Source organism: Hemitrygon akajei, chromosome 10 (genome assembly GCF_048418815.1).
Source record: "Hemitrygon akajei chromosome 10, sHemAka1.3, whole genome shotgun sequence".
NCBI lineage: Eukaryota > Metazoa > Chordata > Chondrichthyes > Myliobatiformes > Dasyatidae > Hemitrygon > Hemitrygon akajei.
In genome coordinates, this window is record NC_133133.1 from 141736645 (window position 1) to 141761215 (window position 24571).

Here is a 24571-nt window from a genome sequence, read left to right on the forward strand (position 1 = left end):
AATATACAAGCTCCTTACAGATAGTGGTGGAAATTGAGCCCCAACAGCTGATCACTGGCAATGTAAAGCATTCCACTGTGCTGCACAGGTGTTTGTATTTTATGGCACATGTACCTCCAAAGAGTGATTTATTGATAAATCAACGCACAAATGAGGAAATATCAAAGCATGTTTGAAAGGAATGGGAGATTTTAATCCTCATGTTGACTCGACAAAACCAAACTGGCAAAGAAGAAGCAGATCATAGAAGAAGATAGTGGAGTCAGACAAGGATTGCAGTATGTTACAAAGTCAACTTGGAAACAACCATTTTCAGATTTGATCATATGTAATGAGAAAGGATTTATTTTAAGGATCTCCTGGGAAGAAGTGACTACAATATGATAGAATTTCATATGCACTCTAAGGTGAACACATCAGGTCTAAAACTGATGTCTGAAATTCCACTGATCACATCAGATTGCTCACACAGACAGGAAGGTAGCAAAATTAACCCTATTAGTTAGAAAAGGAGAGAATCCATTAGCTTGACAACAATAGTACAGAATATATCAACATCTATTATTAATGAAATGGAACTGGGCACATGGGAAGTAATATTTGGACGGATAAATTATGCTGACCTGGATTTAGGAAAGTGCATCACATTTTAGAAATCTACTTAAAAACTCTTTGAGACTCTAACTAGTATTACAGATAAAGGAGAATGGTGAATGTGACATATTTAAACATTCAGAAGGACCTTGATAAAATGCCACACAAGATGTTTTTAAACAAAATGAAAGACACTGTTAAGAATACATTCAGCAGTTTAGGAAAGCAGGAGAGAATGTGACAACTAGAGTAAGTACTAAGACACCAGCAGTTTATGATGTAGTCAAAGATTTTGATGAAGGGACAAAGTGTAATCTATGCAGGTTTGCCAATAATGCAAACCAAGGTGGTCGTGTGACTTGTGAAGAGAATGCAGTTGTTTTAAGGTTAAGATAATAGAAAAGTGCATGGGAACTAAAATATTATGTGGAAAAATAATCATCTACTCTCATAAAAGAAGATAAAGAGGCTGAGTAATTTTTCATCACAATTGGAGCCCATTCAGTCCTAGAGTCTTTTAGTGGATGCAGTGCACTGTTGCCCAATTTTACGTCATGATCCTAAGTCTCATGTAGAGTCAAAGACTAACCTTTAGTTTGAATCTCAGCTGGTCACTCCGAGAATGGAATTACAGTGTTGCTTTTCTCAACCAGAAATATGGGACAAAGGAAAGATTGTGGTTAGAGGAGAGCACATTATTGGGAACTGTATGTCAAAATCAATTGTATCCAAAAATCAGTAGACAGTAGACAAAAGGGTATGTGAGGAAACTGATTTAGAACTTGGCAATAACCCTGCCATTACTGGAAAGCCCCATGTCTTACAAGCTGTTGGCACATGAGGGAACAGCTCCCCGTCCCCCACCACCAGCCCCACAACCCACTGGCTGGTTGGGCTCTGTTGTGCATCACCTTCCTGTATACAGAGGTAAAAATGCATCAGTGAGCTATTTTTTAATAGTTGGAGGTAATATGACTACCTGCCAGCTTAAACTTGTTGTGAAGATAATAGTCTAACGTATAATCTTTGTGCATGAATTCTGATAGTGAATGCCAGTAGGGAAATAATAGGAATGCAGTGAACTGCTCAGCAGAGAGGCTATTGTTGCTGTTGCTAGGACATGGAATTTCAAAATGTAATCTCTAACTTTGGCCACACATGTGAAATAATTGAATTACAAATGACAGTGCCCTGCAATTCTTGGGACAAAGTTCTTGACATATGTCTCTGTGGCTATCTAGTGTTGCTGTCTTCCCAGCATGTGTCTGTAAGGCATCCTGCCAAACTACAGACACAATACATTTTTCCACCGTATCCCCTCAGAACTCTGATACAAAGTCAAAATACCCTGGTGTCTGCTCTCTATCATGGTCAAGGATTATTGTTTTTTTTTGCACAGCTCTAGATTCAATTAGCTTACTATATCCAACAATCATAATTCTCATTCTTTTTGAGAGATGAAGGCTACTTTAAAATAGGATCCCTGTCTGACTGGAAGTCGCTTCACATTTTTATGTAAGTGGAAGCAAACCAATGGATAGCATTACATTGCGTTAATGAATGAACCCTGCACCAGCACAATGAACCTTATTTTCCTTGTAATAATGAGTCATTTTTGTTGCTGGACATGGACCCTGAAACTTGAAGCTATTTATTAATGTTCCAGACTTATGACTACCTACTGCAATTTTCACATACTCTGATATCCTTAACCTTCCATGAGTTACCATGTGGTTAGGGAGGGAGGAAATTTCACCTACTAATCACTCAGCCATCTCACTTTAGCAGATGTCACAGTAGCCAGGAAAGTTCTACTCTGTTGACAGTAACTGCTCTATTAGTAGTCATTTTATTGCCATATCCCAACTACTCAACTGCATCCCTTCACCTTGTGCCAAGTATTCTCCATATCCATTTCCACAGTACAAGATACTCTGAATAAAAAAGAGATTTGCCTTTTAATAGCACTACTAGGATGTCCCAAGATGAAGGTCTGAATCCATACATCATAATTTTAAGAGATGTAGGGACTAAAATTTCATGAGTTACTGTTTCATTATAAGCAGATGGCCCATTTTTGTAATGTTGATTAAAGAGCAAATATTTTTCAGGAACCTGGAAAAGAATATCTTCGCTTTTCATCTGTGGGATCTTTTCTGTATAACGAGAAACCAATCTTTGGATAATGTTTTATCTGAAGGAGCCTGAAATATTACTTGCATATAGTATGCACTTTTTATTAATCCAAATTTTTTAAATAGCCATTATTCCAATGCTGGAGATTGGTCTTGGAATTTGCCTTTATCTTTGCTGAAACTTAGGGACATGTGTTATTTCACAATGGCCAGACTGGAGCACAGTACAGCATCAGCACAGCCTCCACAGCTCGAAATTCTAACATTGTTAATTAAAGACTTCTCTCAACGTAGCTCCAAGTTACTTCAATCTTTTAAGAATTTCCACATATACCAAGGAATGTGCTCTCACAACAGTAATGTAATGGTTTTCTCATACCAATGAGTGATTGATTGGAGGATGTTGGGAACGAACAGAATTTGAATGTTGCTGAGACATCCTTTGAACCAGAATCTTTTGAAGTTGAAAAACCTGCTTGTTTAATGGCAGAAGATCCATTAAAATTAGTACACAGTTCAGATTTGAATCTTTAGCTTTTTAAAACATAGAGTGAAAAATTTTCAGAAAGTTGTAGACAATTCTGTATGAAGGGAAAGTGGAAATCTCATGTTAGTGTTTCTGACTATGTCATAAATTACTTCTGCCTTGTACTTGCAGTTAAAAGCTTAACATATGCCTTGTGAACAGCCTTTGATTTTAACCATATTAAAAATGGTACTTGAACTGACATTGACCAACACTAATATCAATCTATGTTTTAAAATATTAAGTGTTAATATTTGGAATCTTCTGTAAAGAGGTCAACAGGTTTGGTCAAACTAGATTGTGCTCAGCAAATTCAGACCGAATATTGAACCAACAGTTTGTTTGTGCCATAATATTAACTCACTAATCAAATAAACAGGGGAGGGTTAGTGAACCATTTATGTGTTTTCCTTATTCCTTCTAAATTTAATCTGTGAAAACACCCTTTCCTGAAATCCCACTGCCAATACAAACTGAAGAAGTGGGGACAGAGGTTGGAGATAGTGAGATGGAAAAAGTGGGAGAAACGTCAGGATCTTGGAAGGCAGTAGGAATTCAGATTTGGTGGCTGTTTACGCTGACATTCATCAAAATGGCACTAGCTTGAGCCTAGTCTGGTTTACACTGGCGACAACTTGGAACTCTCCGTTCTGGCAACCCTTACAAACAGCAGGACTGATTCTTGAAACTGATCTGATCTGTTTGCCACAGTAAGTAAGACTTATAATGTTGACTTGCATAGCTATTTACAGAGCAGAAAAGCTGGAGACAAGGTGAGGAGATTTTGTTTTCTTTTCATGAAAAGTTCTCACAATCTAAAACACTTACATTGGAAGGGTGGTGGAAAAAGATGTAATGCTGTCAGAAAATGGATAAAGAATTGAAAACAGAGGACTCTAAAACAGTGGGGAAAGAGCAGGGGTGTGGAAGTAATTGGATAACTCCTTCAAGTAATTGGCATGGACATAATGGACTGAATGATCACTTTTGGAACTGGAAGGATAAAGATCCATTTTGGTTCCGTTGCACCTTGAGTGCAAGAGGGAAAATTAATATTGTGTGTTCTCACCATCTGACTCAGAAGTAGGCTGGGTAACTTTAGGTGTGCGACTCAAATGTTTTTGTGTGGTTTAACAATCACCATTCCCTTCACTGCCCGCCAAAACAAAACTTGCTCTTCAAGAGTTAGGTGTGCTAGATTAACAAAAATGAAACTCTTCACATCCTTCATGTAACATATTTGATGAGTGCAGGCCACCATTCAGTTCTTCAATAGTGTGCTAATCTATTCGTTTTGTTTGCAACTGTATTCATTTGGAATTTTCTGGTGATAATTGTACTGACCAGTAAAAGCATAATTTCTACACATGACATTAAAAATGTTGTAATCTGTGTGAATAAAGCTTGAAGAAGAGAGAAAAGAGGAGAGGATTTCTGTAGCAATTTGCATCCAGTGAAATGTTGCTATGGTTGCACTGTGGAAAACATAGCAGCCAATTAATGTACATAAAGGGGAGGGGAAAAGTGGGGATCTTAAAACTAAAATAAATATGTCTACATTGGAGCAAAGAACTAAATTCCAGAAGGGCATTTGATGAAAGGTGACATCAGCCAGACCTGGTAAAACTGAAGTCATCAGCCATCAAAGTAAAGCCAATCCAATAACATTGTAATACCTGCTTTTGTTTCTTGGTCCTTGTAGATCAAATCAATCCACTCAAACATCTATTGCTGCTTCGTCCCTGACATCCCTTCTATCAACAAGTGAAATGATAGAATAATGTTAAATTATTTTGCTGCTCCTCAGTTCATTAAGCAGACGGAGCTTTTACACAGCCAAACCAAAACCACATTCAGAATAGACTGTAGCAAGTAATATTTATACCACGTCATTTTGCACCACGGACAATTCTACCTTCAAGAAGAAAGTATGTCCACTCCAGAAATTCAGTGGGACTGGTTATATACTAACTGTGGCTTCAGAGCCAGATCAGAGTCTGGGTATTTTCTGATACAATTCAGAGTATCTGTAAGGCACATCAGGAGTAAGATGGAATATTCATCATATGCCTGGATGACTTTAGTTACAACATTACTTAAAGCATAATACCATCCAGGAAAAAAAAGTCTACTTAATTGGCACTCCTTTTGTAACTTTAAGGATACATTCACTCCACCATCAGCACTGTGTGTCTGTCATGTGCAGCCTCTTAAAAATACACTTGTTTCAGTCATTAAGGTTGCTCCAATAGCACTACCTTCAGATGTACAACCAAATGTTGAGCCAAGGGCAAGGGTACCAAAGAAAACAAAAGAATATCACTGCCTGCTTGTTCCCCTCCATGTCACTTACCATCCTGACTCAGAAGTAGGCTGGGTATCTTTTGGTATATGGCTCAAATGCTTTTGGTGACTGAACCCTAACTAAACTTCAGTGAGCAGGTTATGGATGAATTAGTGCTGCCCTGATTGCACTGTCACTGACACATTCTATCACTTTGAGTAATGAGGTGATGATCAACTGAAATGGAATTGATGTGCTTTCTGTGGTCTATACCTCTTCCCACCCCATTACTTGTAAAAACGCCACCCCCTTCTCTCAATTCCTCCATCTCTGCTACATCTGTTCTCAGGATGAGACTTTTCATTCTTAGAATGTAGAAAATGTCCTTTTTTAAAGAGAGTGGCTTCCCTTCCTCCACCATCAATGCTGCCCTTGACCGCATCTCATCCATTTCATGCACGTCTGCTCTTACCCCATCCTCTTGTCACCCTACCAGGGATAGGTTTCCTCTTGTCCTCACCTACCGCCCCACCAGCCTCCGCGTCCAGGACATAGTTCTCTGAAACTTTTGCCATCTCCAACAGTATCCCACCACCAAGCACATCACCTCCGACCCCCATCCCCACACATTCTGCTTTCCACAGAAATTGCTCCCTACGCCACTCCCTTGTCCATTCATCCCTCTCTGCCAGTCTCCCTCCTGGCACTTATTGTTGCATGGGGAACAAGTGCTACACCTGTCCCTAGAGACGTCCTCCTTCACTACCATTCAAGGTCCTAAACAGTCCTTCCAAGTGAGGCGACACTTCACCTCTGAGTATGTTGGGATCATATACTGTATCCAGAGCTCCCGATGTGGCCTGCTGTCTGTCGGTGAGACCCGATGAAGATTGGATTCGCTACCTACGAATAAGTGGTTTTGGGGGGGGGGGGGTGTGGGGGAGGGATCTCTAGACCGAATCGTGGAACTTAAATGAATCCTGGTGATTCTTATCCGAAAGCCTAACTGCACAGAAATGTAACAAACTTCGGTTAATTTTCCACATCGTCAGTAGATGCAAGTACTGTAAGTGCACTTCAACTGCTTTGCTAAAAGTGTAGCAGATTCTGCATCAGTTGAACTCACACTGAACCAAGCTGTTCTCTGGCTGTCTAATGTGTGCTATATTCAGTGATCACTATCATTTCCTGCAATTATCTGGACTGAGAAAGCTAGGCTGAGTAGACGTATCTGTGATGGCAAGGATCATGGGAGGAAGCAGAAACTGATCATCCACATCCAGTTTTAGCACTGAAAGTGATTCCAAAAGCTTCAGCCTTGTATTTAGCAGTCAGGCAGAGCTCCATCACCATTTACAATGGGGTTGTTCTCCTCTCACTAGCTGCTAAATTGCCCCCTTGATATAGCAATTCTACAAAGCTTAGGACCAAGCCCTTAACATAATAACATTATTCAATGAGATCTTGTAGTATTCTCTGAAGCAGAGGGTGGGCACTCTAGAAAAAGAGACAAAATGGTTCTTCGTAGGTTCATACATTTTGGGAAATGAATGATTTTGTAAGACTGAATATGCATTATTCTCAACATTTGCTCTCACAATGTTTTACATCAAAACATTTGAATGGGAATGCTGAAAGCCAGCAATACATTGTTTGTCAACTTGAAGTTCAACTATTTTGTTTAGAGTCTTGGGTTTCGAAATGGGGAATGGGGGGAGTGCTCTCCCACGGTTGTGGAGAGGTTAGAATGGAGACACAATTCTAAAAACAAATTTTGCCATTCAAAATTTATTATTGGAGTGGAGAATAGGGTGGAGGGGGAGAGGGGACATGGGGTTGCTGCATAAACAAATCCCTTTCTAAAGTGGGCTACAGCAAAAAAAAAGATTCAGAACTCTGGTTTTGGGTCTTTTATAGAAAACAATTCTCATAGAAAAAAAGTATATAATTCCAATTCCTTAAGTAACCATGAAACTGTTTATAAAACACAACAGCGGAAGCATTTACAAAAACTGTCTAATAAACTGCAAAGAGAGATCTGTCTCATTTCCTGCTTAGAAGGTTTGTACATGTAATGCAGTCTTTCATACCACTAGTTTATAGCATCTGACTACACAGAACACAGGAATATGTCTTTACCTTTTGGAACTAATTGAGCATCTGTCAGAAAATAAGAAAGTAGCCCCATCCCCAAGCAGTGAGACCCTTGTTCTTGACAGGGAAAAAAAATACACTTTAACAAAATCCTTGACACAAAGCAGAGCTTTTATCGAAGTGAAATTCTTGAGTTTGCACTGATAACTGATATGAATTAGCAGAGCAGTAACTTAAAAACCCAGAGACACTTTCAACTTTCATTGTGGTGTATTGAAAGGAAATCTGGTTTCAATTTGAATATAATTAAAGGTCATATTGGCCTCTAGAGGACACTCTAACCAGCACTCTACTTTTGCGTATTGTGAATGTGCATTCTCAATGTGGAGCTCTTCAAATGTGGTTTTTAATCCTGCAGTTGTTTGCTGGAGATAAGAGGCAACAGGCCCTTTTTAGTGAAAGACATATGGATACTTCTATGGACAGATGGTAACCCCACCACAGTATAAAGAGAATTACAAACTATTTTGCTGTGAATATTTCTGATGTGGCTATCAATTTCTTGTATCATTCCCCATTTCTTAATTTTGCTCATCTCTTACTAAGATTTTGTATTGCATTCCATTTTATTTTTCTGTATAAGAGCTTGAACTATGTTCCCATCTGTTTGGGTGTAAGGGAATGGCTTTAATCAAAAACTTGGGAGGTCATCCATAGTCCTCATCTAAATTTGGCTCTGAACGAAGACTGTTCTCTTCTTTAGCTCCCTGCTATTTACCCATTTTGTGTGCAGATTGACTGGTTCATTTGGTTCTGCAATATAAAGTTGCAGTTGAGACTTGTGAAATGCCAAAGAAGAACCCAAGCCATGAAAGTCATAAATACAAGATACTTGAATACACCTCATTGCCTCTGTCATTTCCATTCTTGGAATCACTTTCATGTGAGGCACCACCTTTTACTGTGTGGGAGCTGGGAGTGGTGGCCTGACAACGTGTGTAGAAATTAACTACTCTTTGGGTACTCTCTGACCTTTGTAATGAGAACTGTATGATTGCCTCCAAGTGGCTTTCTTTTCCTTTTGGGATTTCTTCACCTTCATTCATTCAGGTACATGAATGAGACAGATTTTGGTGCAAATCATCTAGTGATCCAGTCCCCATCCCTGCCCATCTTGGGAGACACCTTGCAGAGCCTCCGAAGATTAGTTGAGCAGTGGTCTTCTTGAGCGTAGCCAGCGTACCCTAAATCATGAATGGCTCTTGAATCCCCTCACCATCCAATGATTCTTCTAAAAACATGACCCTGTAATACAAATAATTTTACTGTCTATCTTCACAATTGCTGACGTACAACCTTGTCTTCCAATTAGGGTAGGCAAATCACTACAAGGTCTATTTGAATTTGATGGAACATTTCATCTCTCTCATAACTTGGAGTGTCAATTATGCAACACTTGCTTTTTTCCACATCAGTGGAAAACAGTTGAAGTATTTTGGCTATGTTTCTTGACCTACAAGCAATCATTTAGCTGTGTATCAATACAACCATGTGTACTTGCTTCCTTAATCAATAAAGTCACCTTAATAATACTATCCTTTTCATCCTATGTGCATTTAATATCTTCCATGATTTTTGTTGACACCTCCTAATGATCCAATTTTGCCTTGTTAGGAGTATTCCAGCAGAAATGTTCCATACCCTTGATATATCCCTTAGATATTATCCTACAGAAGTTCTTCACCAGTGCACCAGTGGGTCATATCTCTCAACAGTCTAGAGAGGTCCTTTTACTACATTTTGAGGACACAAGCTGCATCAGTCTAGTGTCCAAAAGCAATTTTTAATTGAATAATAGGGTGCTGTTGCCCAGGTAAGTCATCAGGATTCATGACTCCTCATACATCCTGTTACTCCTTGAAGCGCCAGGAAAAATTGGTGCATAGCTTTTATTTACTGACATTACTGCTTACATTTCTCTGCGTGACACAGTTTATAGTCCACTATAATTTTACTTGTTTCTTATTTCTATTTACTTTTCCAAATATGTGCAAAACAATTCTTCTTTCAGATTATTAAGTCTTTGGTGTTCAAAAGCTCTCTGGATTTGAGCTCAACTCTCTGGATTTGAGCTCAACCATTGTCAGTCATTTCCATTTGCCAAAGAAGTCCAGAGATCACATTACAAAAGCAAATTTCATTTCACAGGGTACTGGGGTTCCTACCACGAGGATTGTTTACACTTAATGCTGGACCAGCTTAAAGAACTTGAAAAGCTATGATGTTCATTGAACTGATTGAGCAGAACTTTTAATGTTTTGAGAAAAAAAAACAATTATGAGATAATCAATAAAATGATGGTAAACAGCTGCATTTCAGCCGTTTTGTGTAGATTAGAATTTCTGTTGATTCAGCTTTATATCATATGAAAATATAGTTATATCTCCAGATTATCTTTTAACCTTGGAATATTGGTGGCACATTATAGCATGACATTTTACTTTTCCAATTCCTTGGAAGTCTGCATACAATTATTTTAAAGTAATGAAAGAGTTTTAGTAAAATGGATGAGGAAGTGAAGTATTGGCTATGGAGGTGATGGGAAACATGCACGAATATTGATTAATATTTGGGAAGATGCTCATGGGATTCTGAGAAATTGTTACAGGGTAATGAGACCAAGAGGACATAGAATCAGAATCATGTTTATTATCACTGACACATGTTGTGATTTTGTATCAACAATACAGTGGAAGACATAAAAAATTACTAGTTTACAACAAAAAATAAACAGTCCAAAGAGGAATAATGGGGTGACATTCGAGAGTTAATGGACTTTTCAGAAATCTTAATTAACATGTTGATTAAGATGTCACCCCTATTGACAACAGATCTAAGGACACCAAAAAGGTCCGGGGTGCGAAGTCATATCTGAGATAACAAATGATGAGTTGGCTCAGGCAGAGAGCTGCACTCAAGATTGAGGATGAGATTGTGACAATAGCACAGAGTATCAAGAAGTATTCTGAGCTGGTATTAGAGTAAGAATTAATGAGTGAGCAAGTAGGCAAAAGGATTTGGGTCGCAACACCTGCTCATGATGATACCTCTTTGCTAGGGGTGAGAGTGAAGCAGTTGGGTATAGCCTATCGGGGGAATGAAGAATTGGTTTCTATCTCACTTTAATGAAGTGACTTGGAGCCAGAATTTTATCAGCTGAGTAGAGATTAGAGCAGATTTTTTTTTACCAATTATGATTCACCTCAGAATCAAAGGGTTCCGTATTCATCTTCTTCTGAAACTGGGAGCATAACATTCTAGGCTCCTGCTCCTGTGTAGCATTGTGTGCAGAACTTTTGGGTGTACAGAGGAGATGTTCATTTCTGGTTCTAGCTGATCTCTCAGGTATATCTGAAAAAAATCCCTGTGGCATTATTTCATAAAAAGAAGAGTTATCCTTTGCATCTTGGTCAGCATTTACCCTCAGCCAACAACTCCAGGTACAAATATCTGGTCATCATCATGCTGTTGGCTGTGTGAGTTTGCTCTTTGCATATTGGGCACTGTATTTTCCACACAATAACACTCTGCTACAAAAGTTCTGCATTACCTGTTGTTCATAGTTATGGGCTTGGTAAACTTAAATTAGTTCATTGTCACTTGTACTGAGGTGCAGTGAAAACTTTGTTTTGCATGCCATTAATTGCCAGGATCTACACTGAACTTCAACACTGACAGGCAATGAAAACTTATGGTGTATCTTTGTTCATGTTGCAATCAATCAGAGCCATAGATTTTCTGTTTTTCTGTATACTTTTCCATTTACTTGGTATTTAACTAATTCAGTAGCTGACTTTAAATTCTGAATGTTGATTGTTGGATCTGCTTTTTTTTAAAACCTAAAAGTGCCCTTAATACATGTTTCTATAATAAATATAATTGGTTTAGATAGGGCATGGAAAATCCACAGAAACTAGGATCAGAGTTTTGGATTTAAGATTAGCTTCTTCCCCCCTTGGGCAACTTTATTGGGACCAGCTGCTGCAAGACAAAGCAGTGCAGTATCAGCAGTCTGTTTCTCATGGGCATTAACACCCACACCACTCACTGAGGGAGTTTGCTCTGTAATTAACTCCAGGCACGGTTTGTCAGTGATAATATTTTATTCTGTTCTGCTAGCTTTGTAAATTGATGGATATTTTGAGCAAACCAGCATGAAGGTGATTTATTGGTTGCTGCAGGGGGCATTAACCTGAAAGTGCTAAGTAGTTTGTTTTATTGACTGAAGTGCCAAAAGGAGTAAGTTACTGGTCTTGGGGATTTTGAATCATTAAAAAATGTGTTCCTATACTGCTTTGGATTACATGAAAAATGATGTAATTTTTCCGGAAAGTCATTTGTAGTAACATCACGTATTTCCTTTACTTGTAGCCAGCATTATTTATTTTGAGGGAGAGCAGTGCTATAAATGGAATGCCTTTTGAAACTGGTACTCATTATGAACAAAATACTCTCACATCATCAATAACACAATCAATTGCAAAATAAAATTTTATCTCAGCCGATCAGATTCAACTGGATTAAATTATACTAGTGATATTTTTGTTCCAGTTTATATACAATACACTCTTGAGTTTAAATATTCAATGCCAAGTTGTGGCAAAATCTTGACACTTTAACAAACAATACCAAGTACAGAGAGACCCAGCCCATGCAAAGAAAAGGGTGACTTTAAACTTTCCAAACGAAAATCAAGTTAAAGACAATTTCCTTTTTGACCAAGAGTCCCTATGGAAGATCTTGGCAAAACACCTAACACCTTAGCCAGTCATCTACTTGAGTGAATGGAAGAGCCAGCTAGCTTGTTTTGGGAAAGCCACTGCTGGAATCTTGTGTGGAAGAGTGGAGAGTGGTCATTAGTGTGAATATGGAATCCACTGGATAGCAGAAACTCTGACTTTTCCTCTTGAATGCACATTTCTGACCCAAGTTTTCTTGGGAACAAATTCTGCCAAATTATACAGAGTGAAGCAATCCTTCACAACCGCAGCAACAACGTCACAAGGTGATTTTGCAAGAACCTTATCAAAGACATTTTATTTATAATGACATAGAAGAAACAATTCAAGCCCTCAAGTCGATGCAAACTTGCAGCAGAGCCATGCCTACAGTCCAAAATCTCCTCTTCCCATATTTCTGCAACTTAATCTCATGCAAATACTCCTCTTTGAACCTTTAGCAATCAATCTATGAGAAAGGCAATTTAAAGTAGCCAATTAACCTGCAATGTCTTCTTTGGGATGTGAGAGGAATTTGGGGCACTTGTCAGAAACACACATGGTCACATGGTGAACATGCAAACACCACTTGGATTGAAGCCGAAGTCAGGATCAACCCTATTTCCCTGGAGCAAAGAGGCAGCCCTGCCTCACTCTCACATCAATGGAAAAATATACACCCATGGTGAGGCAGGTATAGATTTGAAAGGGCATCCAGAGGGTAAAGGGAATATAAAGCTGCCAGTAGTTGAGCAATTGGACTCTGAGCTAGAATTTGCAGAGCACTGGTTATAAAGCTGTAAGGCTGAAAGAGTGATTTAAAAATAAGAAATAAAAATGTTGAAACAACAGTTCACTTATCTTCAGCAATGTTGTAGATTATGGAGCACAGGAGGTGTGATAGGTGAATGGGGATCGATTTTGGTGAAAAATGGATGGCAGAAATCTGGGTGGCCTTGGGGCTGGACATGGAGGGCACTGGAACAGTCAAGCCTACAGGTTGCAAAAGCATGAATAGGAATTTCAGCAGTAGATGAGTTATTGTATTCTTCCATCATTGTCATAGTGATTGCCTGGGGAAGCTGAGGAAGATGTATTTTTTGATAATGTTGCCAAAAGACAGCCTGGAAAAGTGAAATAAGATCGGAGGGACCAAGGTGATGGTACAAAAATATGAAATGTAGGTTATTCTTTGGCAGTGATGGATGTGATGAATAATGAAACCAGAGAAGTACAGTCCTATGCAGCTGGATGATACTAGAGAGAATAGTTAATCAATTATGTCAAAGAACTGCAGACTTATATAGAGTCATACAACATGGCAACAGGCCCTTTGGCATAACTTATCCATTCCAGCTTTGTTGATTAGTGAGCTAGTCCCATCTGTCCATTGCCCTCTAAAACCCTCCTATCCATGTACATATCTAGATGGCTTTTAAATGTTGCTAAGGTGCCCACCTCAACCACTATTTCTGGCAACTCATTACGAAGTGTGCACCACCTTTTGCAGGAAGAAGCTTTCTGTGATGTCCCTTATAAATCTCTCACCTCATCTAGAACCTAGGCTGTCTTGTTTTCAGCATTCCTTCTCTGTGCTTTCACCGCCTCTGTGATCCTCATGAACTTATATACCCCTATCAAGTCACCCATCAACCTCTTACATTCCAGGGAATAAAGTGCTAGTCCACACAACCTCTTCTCATAACTCTAGTCCCCTAGTCTAGGCAAGTTAAACAAGAAGGGCAACAAGCATGTAGTACTTTTAACCAATATTACTTACATATTGGTCCTCTTTCGGATCCATGAAAGTGATTGAAACCTGATCAGAGCAATTCAAACAAAGAGTTCTATGCCCGTGGGCATGTTGGCAGAGAAATAACTAAAAACAGGGCTGTCACTGCAGCTTGTTATGATGTCAGGGTTTCCCATGGATGGCATAAGGCACTAATTAACTTGTCTTATTAAGCTACCATTTGAGTTAAGCAGCTAGCTCAGTCAGATAAAAAATACAGTATAAAGATTCCATTCATGTAGTTATAGTGGGAATTATATGAAAATTGGGGACTAAATCTAGTTTATCTACACACTTACCCTCTTCCTTCAGCCAGGGTGTGTTAAAGGTCCCTTAGGGTATACTAATTCCATCATTTTGGACAAGATTGAAACCAGTAAAGAAGGGACAAAACAACAGCATGTCAACATAGTACATGTTTTAGTCTACTGAAAGCTTGAATTTGAATCAAAAAATTAATGGGTGCTTGAAATAAAATGTTGGATGGAGATTTTATTGGACATAGAACTGGTTCTGCTCCAACATAATTCCTTTGCTGGAATTGCAAATTAAAACTGTAATCCCCAAACCATCCTGGTTAGCTTGTATTAATATTTATCTAGCTCTTAAGTGAGCAATAGATGTGTATATTTTAGAGGAAAGTAAGCAGCAAAAATTAACATTTTGAAGAATACCTAGACTATGTTATCATTGAAGCATTCTTAAGATGGTGAGAACTTTACAAAACAGTATTTTATGAGACCCTAGATATGGGTAAATGAAGAACAATGAACGTATTAGCCCAGTCATATTTTCTATGCTTTTATTTTGTGCCAAATCATACATGTTGCTTGTATTTCAGTAAAGCATATACATTGGATGAAGCAGAAATTATCACATCTTCCTTGTTTTAATTGGGAAGAAACAATTAAAACAAAAACACCCCTAATGTTACTGATCTTCTTTCTATCAACATAGCTACTTGATCTGCTTTGAATTACCAACATTTTCTATGTTTAGACCTAGGATTGTGATTGGCAATTGCAAGGTATTCCCTAGCCAGGAGTTCCATCCACGAAAAACACTGGGATTTGTGACTATCGGATTACAATTTTATAGCGTGTAACAGTTTGTTGCCTTGGACTTTCAATCAACCCCATTTCAGGATTTTTCTTTTATTTGATGTGTTAAGTTGCTTGTTAATTTCTGCATTAGGTAGCTCACACCTTTAAATGCAAGTCTTTAAACTTTGTGGAACTTACCTTTTTGAGCCTGGATCTCTGTACAAAATTTGGTAAAGGCACAGAGGAGGGTGAAGCAAGTTTATTAACACTCCTCAGTGGATATGCTGAGGCTGGAAATATAGTACTGGAGTGACACAGCACCGAAACAGGCCTTTCAGCCCACAATGTCCATGCTGATGGTCCATGCTAGGTTTGCTTTTCTTTTATTTAATGAACTGCATCATCTTTGTGCCCATTGAAGTATATACAAACGAAACAGTGGTCAGAAACTGAAAGTGCTGCTGTTTCCAAATGTCAAAGAATTCCTTCTGTTCATCACGCCTCACTTAGAAACTGAGCAGCTGTAAATCTAAAGGTCTCTTGAGCAAACAAAAATTTATGTGTGTGAAATGTTGACACTCCTGTGTACAATGGTGAGCCATGGGCTCTGTACACTAGTTAAGTAAAGAGGCTCAACTGTTTTCATATGTGCTGCCTACAATGCATTCTAATATTCACAAATACTGATCAGCTGGATCTCGCAAGTACATTGCTTGGGCAATGATTCATTTAATGGATTGAGTTTAGTCACCAGATGAATTTCGGGAATGTTCCCAAAAGAAACTTCCCTTGGAAAACTAGCTCAATTGTTAAACAGGTTCCAATATTTATGCTTCAAATAAATCTGAAAGAAGGACCATATGGGGCTGGAGCCTTTATTAATTGCATGAAGGTATGCAACAGTGATTTTAATCACTGGATGGTGATATTTCTTTTCTTCAATTTAAGATATCGATGAGTGCTCCTTTGAAAGGACTTGTGACCACATATGCATCAACTATCCAGGAAGCTTTGAATGTTTGTGTCATAAAGGCTATACTTTATACGGACTGACTCATTGTGGAGGTTTGTGCAATATAATGTGTGTTATTGTAAATCACATGTTCTGCCAATAATAAACTGTAGCAGTAGTAAGTGACATCCCATATATTTATATTGAAGTAAAGATGAAATACGGCACCGAACTGTGAATCAAAGGCTAGGCAACACAATGTGAGATTGTAGTTGTTAGAAACCTACAATAAATTTTTTCCTCTGTTACTGAAGAAGGAGCTAAGGTTTCGGTTGGTTGGGTGATGGAGTGGAGATTAATACAAGAAAATAGAGGTCCTTGTCTATAGTCAATGTCTCATTGGGAATGACTGAGAAATTTGGGTTAGTGCTTTTAAAAAGGCTAGGTAATCTGCTATGATGGACTAACAAGAGTATGCAAAAGGCACAAAAAAGACTTAATCTGGTCTGATGCCAATTGAGACCAAAGGTAGGAATTGTGACGTCTCTGGCTGTAGTAGGAGGTAAATGAATGAGACACTGATATCAATGGAAATGGAGGTAAGAGAAGAAGGGGTTAAAAGCATAAGGTAGAACACAAGAAATTATTTTGGATAAGATGAAAATTGAAGAGGTCATATTAATGGGTGTTTTATCATTTTACTTTAATACACTAAATTTAGCTGCCCCTAAATGGTATAGCTAGTTACTTAGTTCCACTGTAATACCAACATGGTAATTATTTGATTAATGGACCTAGAATAATACACCTCTTAGCTATGTTCAAAGAAAATATCTTGTTTCCTTTTACAAACTGAAGTGTCAGTATGGATTTTATAATTAATAATACAGGAATTTTATTCTTACACCACAAGTAATAATTCTAGCCATCATAATGTATTTTCTTGCCTTCTCAGATATTGATGAATGCAGTATAAATAATGGGAGCTGTGATTACGGTTGTATTAATACAATGGGAAGTTATGAGTGTGTATGTCCTCCTGGGAAGAAATTGCATTGGAACAAAAAAGATTGTGCCGGTGAGTATGGCTTTAGAAATAATGATGGCAAGGTGAGAAAGTTAATTTGGGCAGAATCAACATGAAAAAGGACCAATGCACTTTAAGTGTCTACACTTTTCAGTTCTAATTTTACAGAGAAATTTTTGTGCATTGAACTTTGTAGCAGCAGCAGAATACATTTCATAAATGCAATAGTCTGACTTAAACTTGCCATGAGTTGTACACTGGATGCATGTCAGACTTTTCCATTTTTTGTTCTAATATCTGCCTTATAAGAGTCTTAACTTACTTTACTCAGTAATTTTTCAACAGATTTTTAATTTATCTGTGTGGCTAAGATAAGACACTGAAAATATTGGGTAGAATAAATATTTAAGGAGCAATTTTGGGAATACATGTATTTAAATTAATTTTTTACTTTAATAGTGGTCTATACTTCTCTTCATTTTCAAAGGATATTTCAGAGATCAACCTTTCTTAGTACAGAATAAAATGTTACTGGCAATGCCCCCAGGCTTCTGTGAGGTGAATACAAACTGTCTTGAGTAAAGCTTCTGAAGTGATTTTTCTGTTGGGGGATGTCTAAGATTTGCTCAGCGCCTCACTAAATTGGCACTGATGAAAGCAGGAGATGGTGAATTTGAAATTCCAACCTGCCGTCCAGAGCAGATTAACGTTTTCTCATTTTACACCTTTGTTCCCGTAGGCAAGAGTACCGACCTTCAGCTTGACATCGATATTTTTGCTATCTAAATCTGAACTGTGGAAGCTGACAGGCTCTTTACCTGTAGAAGGATCTCTGATGTGCTATAGTCCTTCCCTGTATCTGGGCTTGTACTTTCATGGCTTTAGATAGTCCTCTGGAAGAAGAAAAGCACAATTTTAATGTTCTTATAATTATCTTGCCTAATTCAGCGCAGATCATATTGAGGGACCAATATGTAAAGCTGGATTCCTCTGAGTCTTGTAATGTTTCTTTCCCCTCAATAAGTTTATTTTGATGGTTTCTGCTGGAATGAAACACATATAATACTCAGAAGAAAGTGAAGTAAAATAAAATGTGTCACAACTAACAGTTCCATATTTAAATAAAAAGCATGTTGTGAATGTTCACATGTTGCAGTGATATATGACATCCCACATGATGTCTTAGATTCGATCCCTTTGAGGTGAGTTCAAATTAAACCTAAAGTATCTTAAATGTATTATCTGTCTTGTCACAGGTACTCTTCAGCACTCAGATCTCAAAACTTAATTATTTCTGTACACATTTATTTCTATACAAAATGCTTTAGTGGCAATAAATTGAATTTAGCAGTCTCTACATCCAGGGTTCAGATACAGTACTTCAGTCATCTTGAGAGCTAAAGTTAGAACTATGAAAGTAAACACCTCCTCCTTTCACTCACCATCAGGGGTGGAATAGAGTACACTGTTACAGTAAATATAATGAACAGGAAGCTCGGACAGTGTTGTCATCCAGTATGAATGCTATTACTGCCCAACTCCAGAAGTGTCAGCGTCCTGGAAAAATACTTCACATCTTTGTTCCTTGCTCTCTTATCTTTTCCACTAGCCTTTTCAATTGGTTCCATTGCTTTTCTCAACACTGAATTACTTGTCCTATATATAGGATTGTTTTGCATTCTTCTTTGTTCTTATCAGTTTCAAAATCGGGAACAGGCAAATCTGGGTAGATGGGCTCTGCTTGAATGATTGGTCTGTCTTTATTTTTCAGTAGTCAAACTGCAAAGTGTATTGGAGCAATTTCAAATGGGCACAATTGCACTTCTAACAATTTGGTAGATGATGAGTAGGGATATGGAGAATGTCACATTGGTATAGTGTCAATACAAGGTCTGAAAAATTCTGGGAAAGAATTCAACTTTGGTTGGTAGCTCTTAGATGCCCAACAGTTTTATTTTATCTTTGCAAATTCTTTATGCCTGATAATAATGAAAACTTTAAGCAAGAAGTATTACATTTCCTTCTACTAACATCATATACTTTGAACAGCATTTAATTTAACCTATGTTTTAATAAGAAGCAGTGAAGTGAAACAGATCAACAAAATGCCAAAAAAGTCAGGCACTACTTCCAAGTTAGTATATATACAAGGCCTCGGTGCGTAGATTAGAGAGAGAAATGGAGAAACAAATCAACTAAATTTGTAACTTGCCTTTTATTTTAACAAGCAAAATATCATGTACTGTGTTTGGTTTCACTATGTTATTGATCATCTTTCAAAGCCATTATGGTTTTTGAAAAAATCTATTGCCTGGTTAATTTCACTTTGTTATTTTTTCCACTAATTGTTAGACGCTTTGATAGCTTTCAAGCCAAATGTCATGCACCTTGCAACAGAATGTAGAAGCCATCATCTTAGCAATAAATTGGCAACATTCAAAAATGATTTATAATACATGGCTTTTAAGACAGGTATGTAGAAATCTTGAAGGAGTAAGATGAAATGCAGGGGAAGGGATACAGAAAGACCATGCATTAATCACAAGTGTGGTATTATCTTTTAACCACCACACTTTAAAATTATTGTACAGAACTCTATGAAACAATTCAATTTCCTAAGGTACAAGTAATCACTTAACAATGTTGAATGGTTTTCTCTACAAAATGTAGAGCTGAATCAAAATCTATAAAAACAAATTTTCTGGCCTGTCAAAAGTGCAACATATTCTATTGCACTATAAAACATTACCTGCCATTTTAGTCCCATTTAAAACCAACAAATCTGTGATGTTTTGATGTCAGTTGTTATGTTCCGAGATCCTTTATTTTTATGGGAATTTTATCATTTTAGCCTTAAAATGTTTGCATTGCAAGATCTCTTCCTGATCTTTAACTATCATTCAAGGATTTATTCTTAATCATCTTCCTATTTCTACTTCACATGATGTTTCTGAGATTTTATCCAAAGTGCCCTGTGAATAAACTTGGGAAAATTAACTGTACTGAAGGTGCTAATGTTTGCAAGTTAGTTTATCATATGTGACTCAGAGATACAGTAAATTTTGTTTCAAGATTCAGAGTGTTTTCCATCTCTCCAATGAGACATCATGTAACAATCACCTGTAAAGACATTGTTTCTCAGCCTTTTCAGTTGCCTCAATCTGTTATGGTGATTAACACGTCGACCATTTCTTTCTTTGTAATCAATATTTCTTTCTCCCTCAGAGACGGTGAAATGTCTCCGAAATTCAAAGGTTGCACGTAAAGTTCAGCTGATCTGCAGTAAGAGCAGAGGAGTAGAAAGCTGCTCTCTGTCTTGCCCATCAAAGGCACTCTTTGTGGCAGGTCAGCATTCCTTCTGTAAAGATTATGTCAATACCATTGTGGGGAGAAGTGGGTGACTTTGAAAGTGGGCCTTGAAAAATGCATTGAATTGTTGATACAAAAGGCAGGTTATCAAATGAATTTAATTGCGAATGCAGGATGATAACGAAGGAGAGCTTTGTAGGAATAAGTACTTAGAATAATAATTTATTTGACCAAATAGTGTACAAATAGTAAAAAATGGAATACCAATGCTACCAGTTCTGAAAATACAAGGCATTCAATAATTAACTTCTTGTCCATCATTGTCTATTAATTTTTAACAGTGGTAAGTGGTACCAACTGTTGTGTTAGGTGATACAAAAGTATTGTGACATGATTTATGGTGAACTGACAAAGCAGGTAAGACAAAGCAGCACAAACACCAAGTGAGTAATCTGGAATTTGAACAGAGAATTCTACCTCCACTAAATAAGGTTATTAGCTCACCTTTCAATGAAGCAATGCTTTCACTATACATGTCTCTAGCCATCAATCTCCACCACCCCATGCAGAAAAAAGTGACTTGCAATCTTAACAGCCTCCGTCCTAGGAATCTAGTCTTCATTTCTCATCACATCCTCCCTAAACTATTCCATCTCCCAACTTAGCCCAGCAGGCTTGGAGAAAAAACTGCAGTCATTCAAAAGATTGGCCATTTTCCTTTCTCACCAGGTGTTGTCAATTTATAACTCTCATCCTGAACTCTCTATTTCCTGTTAGTCTCCTTTCCTCCATTTTCAAAATCCTTTCTCCCAAAGTCTGGTTATTCCATGCCTTAACCACTCTACTCTTATTTCTGGGTTCTCCATGCTCTGCACCTATTTTCTATTGAGATATTTACACCAAATATCAGCATTTGTATTTTGGGATATCATAACATGGTATAAACAAAAACTCCCTCATTTCAGTGGAGTATCTCAGTACCTCTTGGAAATTCAAATCTCTTTGTTGAAATTTTCTTTCACTCACCAAACTCTTCTTTAGAAAGAACCTTTGCACTCACTGGCACAGGGAAGATATCTGACTTTGCTAAACAGTAGATCGGGTCATCCTGATCTTCTTTCCTGGCATCACCACCTGTGGACCCATTTGCATGGCATTGCTGTATCTTGTGTTCACTCACAGTGACTTGTCCACAGCACATCTGCATAGAGGCAAAGTTTCCAAAACATTCTTGGCAGACAGTCAAACTGTTTATCAAATTGGCCATTAATATTGGAAGTGGGCATTTGAACACATTTGAAAACTATTAACATTGATGTAAGTAATAAGGAAATTTAAAACATTAATCATAATGATACATAAAAACTGGTAAGATATCAGCAACATTAAATTAAGGTAATTATTCTTTTAACTTGCCTTCCCCGTCACCTTTGAAACTTATACTCTTTAAACCATGTTGAAATAAATCGGGATCCTGTAAAAGGTTTCACCTCATATAAGACCTTTGTGGTAACTGTATAAATGAAACTGTCCTCTACCATCCGCATGTGTAACAGAATATACTCTGAGCTGACCACCCCTTACCCCCCACCCTCCCAACTGGTAATGAGTTCTGGGCATCCATGTGTCATTTTAACATGTGGAAGTCTGGAATTTACTTCATTTTTGCTGTCAGAATACCAGCAGTTCCTCTGCTGTCCACAGCCATAAATCTCCCATCCTTTCAGAATTTATCAAACTTTTCAGAAGTGTCTAGTGTGGGAATGTATTAGTATTGACAGTGTACAATGTACATTTGTGAAATAGTGTCTGCACTGACAGAGGAACAAATCTGCTTATGGAGTAAGTAGAATGCGCATCATGAGTACTCTAGAGAAGCAGTACTCTAATAAAAAGCAAGTTGAACACGACATGTTACACATCATATAATGGTCTCACTGGTAGTGAATTTGTTGTTTTATGCTTTTTGCCATAGTATCTTATTTACCCTTCCCATAAAGATATACGTATGTATATCTTTGGAAAAAGAGTAAACGGCCAACGTTTTAGGCCGAGACCCTCACCAGTACTGGGAAAAAAGATGAGGAGTCCAGTTTTTTCTCAGTCCTGATGAAGGGTCTTGGCCCAAAATGTCAACCGTTTACTCTTTTCCATGCATGCTGCCTGGCCTGCTGAGTTCCTCCAGCATTTTGTGTGTGTTGCTTTGGATTTCTAGCATCTACAGATTTTCTTGTATTTGTGATATATATTATATATACTTATGCTTATATAAGTAGAAGCAGGTCATGAATAATTGAATGTTAATACTTAACACTGTATAAATATACTTAACAAAAATGTAAAATGCACTTGAGAAGGACTATAAATAGGGTTCAAGTGCTGTCTGATTTAGTTATTGTTGGCTTGTTCAGATTAGTAAGGTAATCACTGAGATTCAAGATCTCTACTAGTTATAATAAATTTCCCAGCATAACACAGGGAGATTTTTAACAACAAGGTTTGTGATACATTTAGATGTTTTCCGAATAGGTTGCAATCCCCTATTAAGACAACAGTTAATGAACAATGGGCCCGTTCATGGTGATTGTCTCCATGGAACAGTCAGCGTGTTGCAGATTCCAGGTTTGCGCACTCTTGACTTCCACATCCACACATAGAAAGATGGAAGCTGACGACAGGTACTAAGTTCAAGGGCAGAATTCAGCTGTACTGAGCTATGCGACAGGTGCTTATGACAGCAAGCCCTTCTACTTTATGCTCAGGGTGTTTGGCATGTGTAGCGCAGCTGAACTCATTTTAAATGGTGTATCAGTCTGGATTGAAAAGCAATATGAAAGTGAGAGGTTTCTTTATTTTTTTCATTCTTGGAGGTAAGCTTCATTGGAGATAATGCAGGGCAAGTTTTTTGACACAGAGAGTGCTGGGTGCCTGGAATGAACAAGACGTGAATTTTATTTTTTAGAACTAATCTTGATCTATCTGGAAAACAACAAAAATGTTATTGATTTTGCACCCTGGTTGGTGTTTTTTCACTCACTTTTACTCTCATTTCTTTCTTATTCACTCATACAGAAATAGGATTTGTCATTATAATTTTCTTTGATATCAATTGCATTGTTGTATAGAAGTTGCTCTGGGAAAGTCAGGCAATTCTATCAGATTTGGAAAGTAATATTAATTGCTTTTAGTAAAATAAATTGTCTTACAAATAAAAGCTTAAATCTTTCATAACCCAAACACAGCCACTGTGACCAAGCTGAGAAATCCCTATCTAAAATAAGCAGGGGTGGTGCTTAGAGGGATATAAACCAAATGCAGGGACATCATCATCAGCATAGACTCATTGGGCCAAGGTCCTGTATTGTGTTGTATTGCTCTATGCATGTTTTTCCATAAAGTTCAATTTCTGTTTACAGATCTGTTAGAAAAAAACTGATTCACTATTACTATCCATCTTAATCTTATATATAATCTCTATCTTCCTTTAGATTCTGAAAACAGCTATACTTTCAGTTGTGGCATTCCAATACAGCCAACCAAAGGTTCACAGAAACGAAATGCAACTCTCCCCAGCTGTGCAGGTAACTGACTCACACAGGATCTAAATGAAATGGAATATGGCATGCACTACTGCAATGTTTTTTTTTCTCTGGGGTGATTAGTATAATTGCTAAACTATCTTGGAATGGCATTTGTTTTTCTATTTTAGTCTCTCAGTGATTCTGATAAGGAATCTCTATTAATTTATTTGTTAATACAATCCAAAACATAGCTGACAAGCCTAGTACTGATGCCTGTCCCTAGTTGATGGTAAGCTGCACTTTTGAGCTACCAAAGTCCTTCTGGTACTGGGTTGGGGTTCCTTCACATTCCTTCAGTGACAGTGAAGGAATGACTTGTTTCAAGACACTTGAGAGTGGAGACTTTTATTTTGTATTCACTGACCAACACATCTCAACCAGGAGCTCCAAAAATCCTGAGGAAAAGCCAAATGCTGGCAGTACAGTGTTGAACTGCTAAATTTACTCCATGAAATC

At 37.7% G+C, this 24571-nt stretch overlaps 1 protein-coding gene across 3 annotated transcripts in view; it reads left to right on the forward strand.

The window, feature by feature from the left end:
• The window catches only part of scube1 (signal peptide, CUB domain, EGF-like 1), a 260941-nt gene that overhangs the window by 198888 nt on the left and 37482 nt on the right, over positions 1–24571 (forward strand). For all 3 annotated transcript variants that reach the window (XM_073059144.1, XM_073059146.1, XM_073059145.1), the window contains 4 exons: positions 16195–16311; positions 17154–17276; positions 20451–20570; positions 24023–24115. In XM_073059144.1, coding sequence (XP_072915245.1) covers positions 16195–16311; positions 17154–17276; positions 20451–20570; positions 24023–24115 — 453 coding nt within the window. The remainder of the gene's footprint in view (positions 1–16194; positions 16312–17153; positions 17277–20450; positions 20571–24022; positions 24116–24571) is intronic.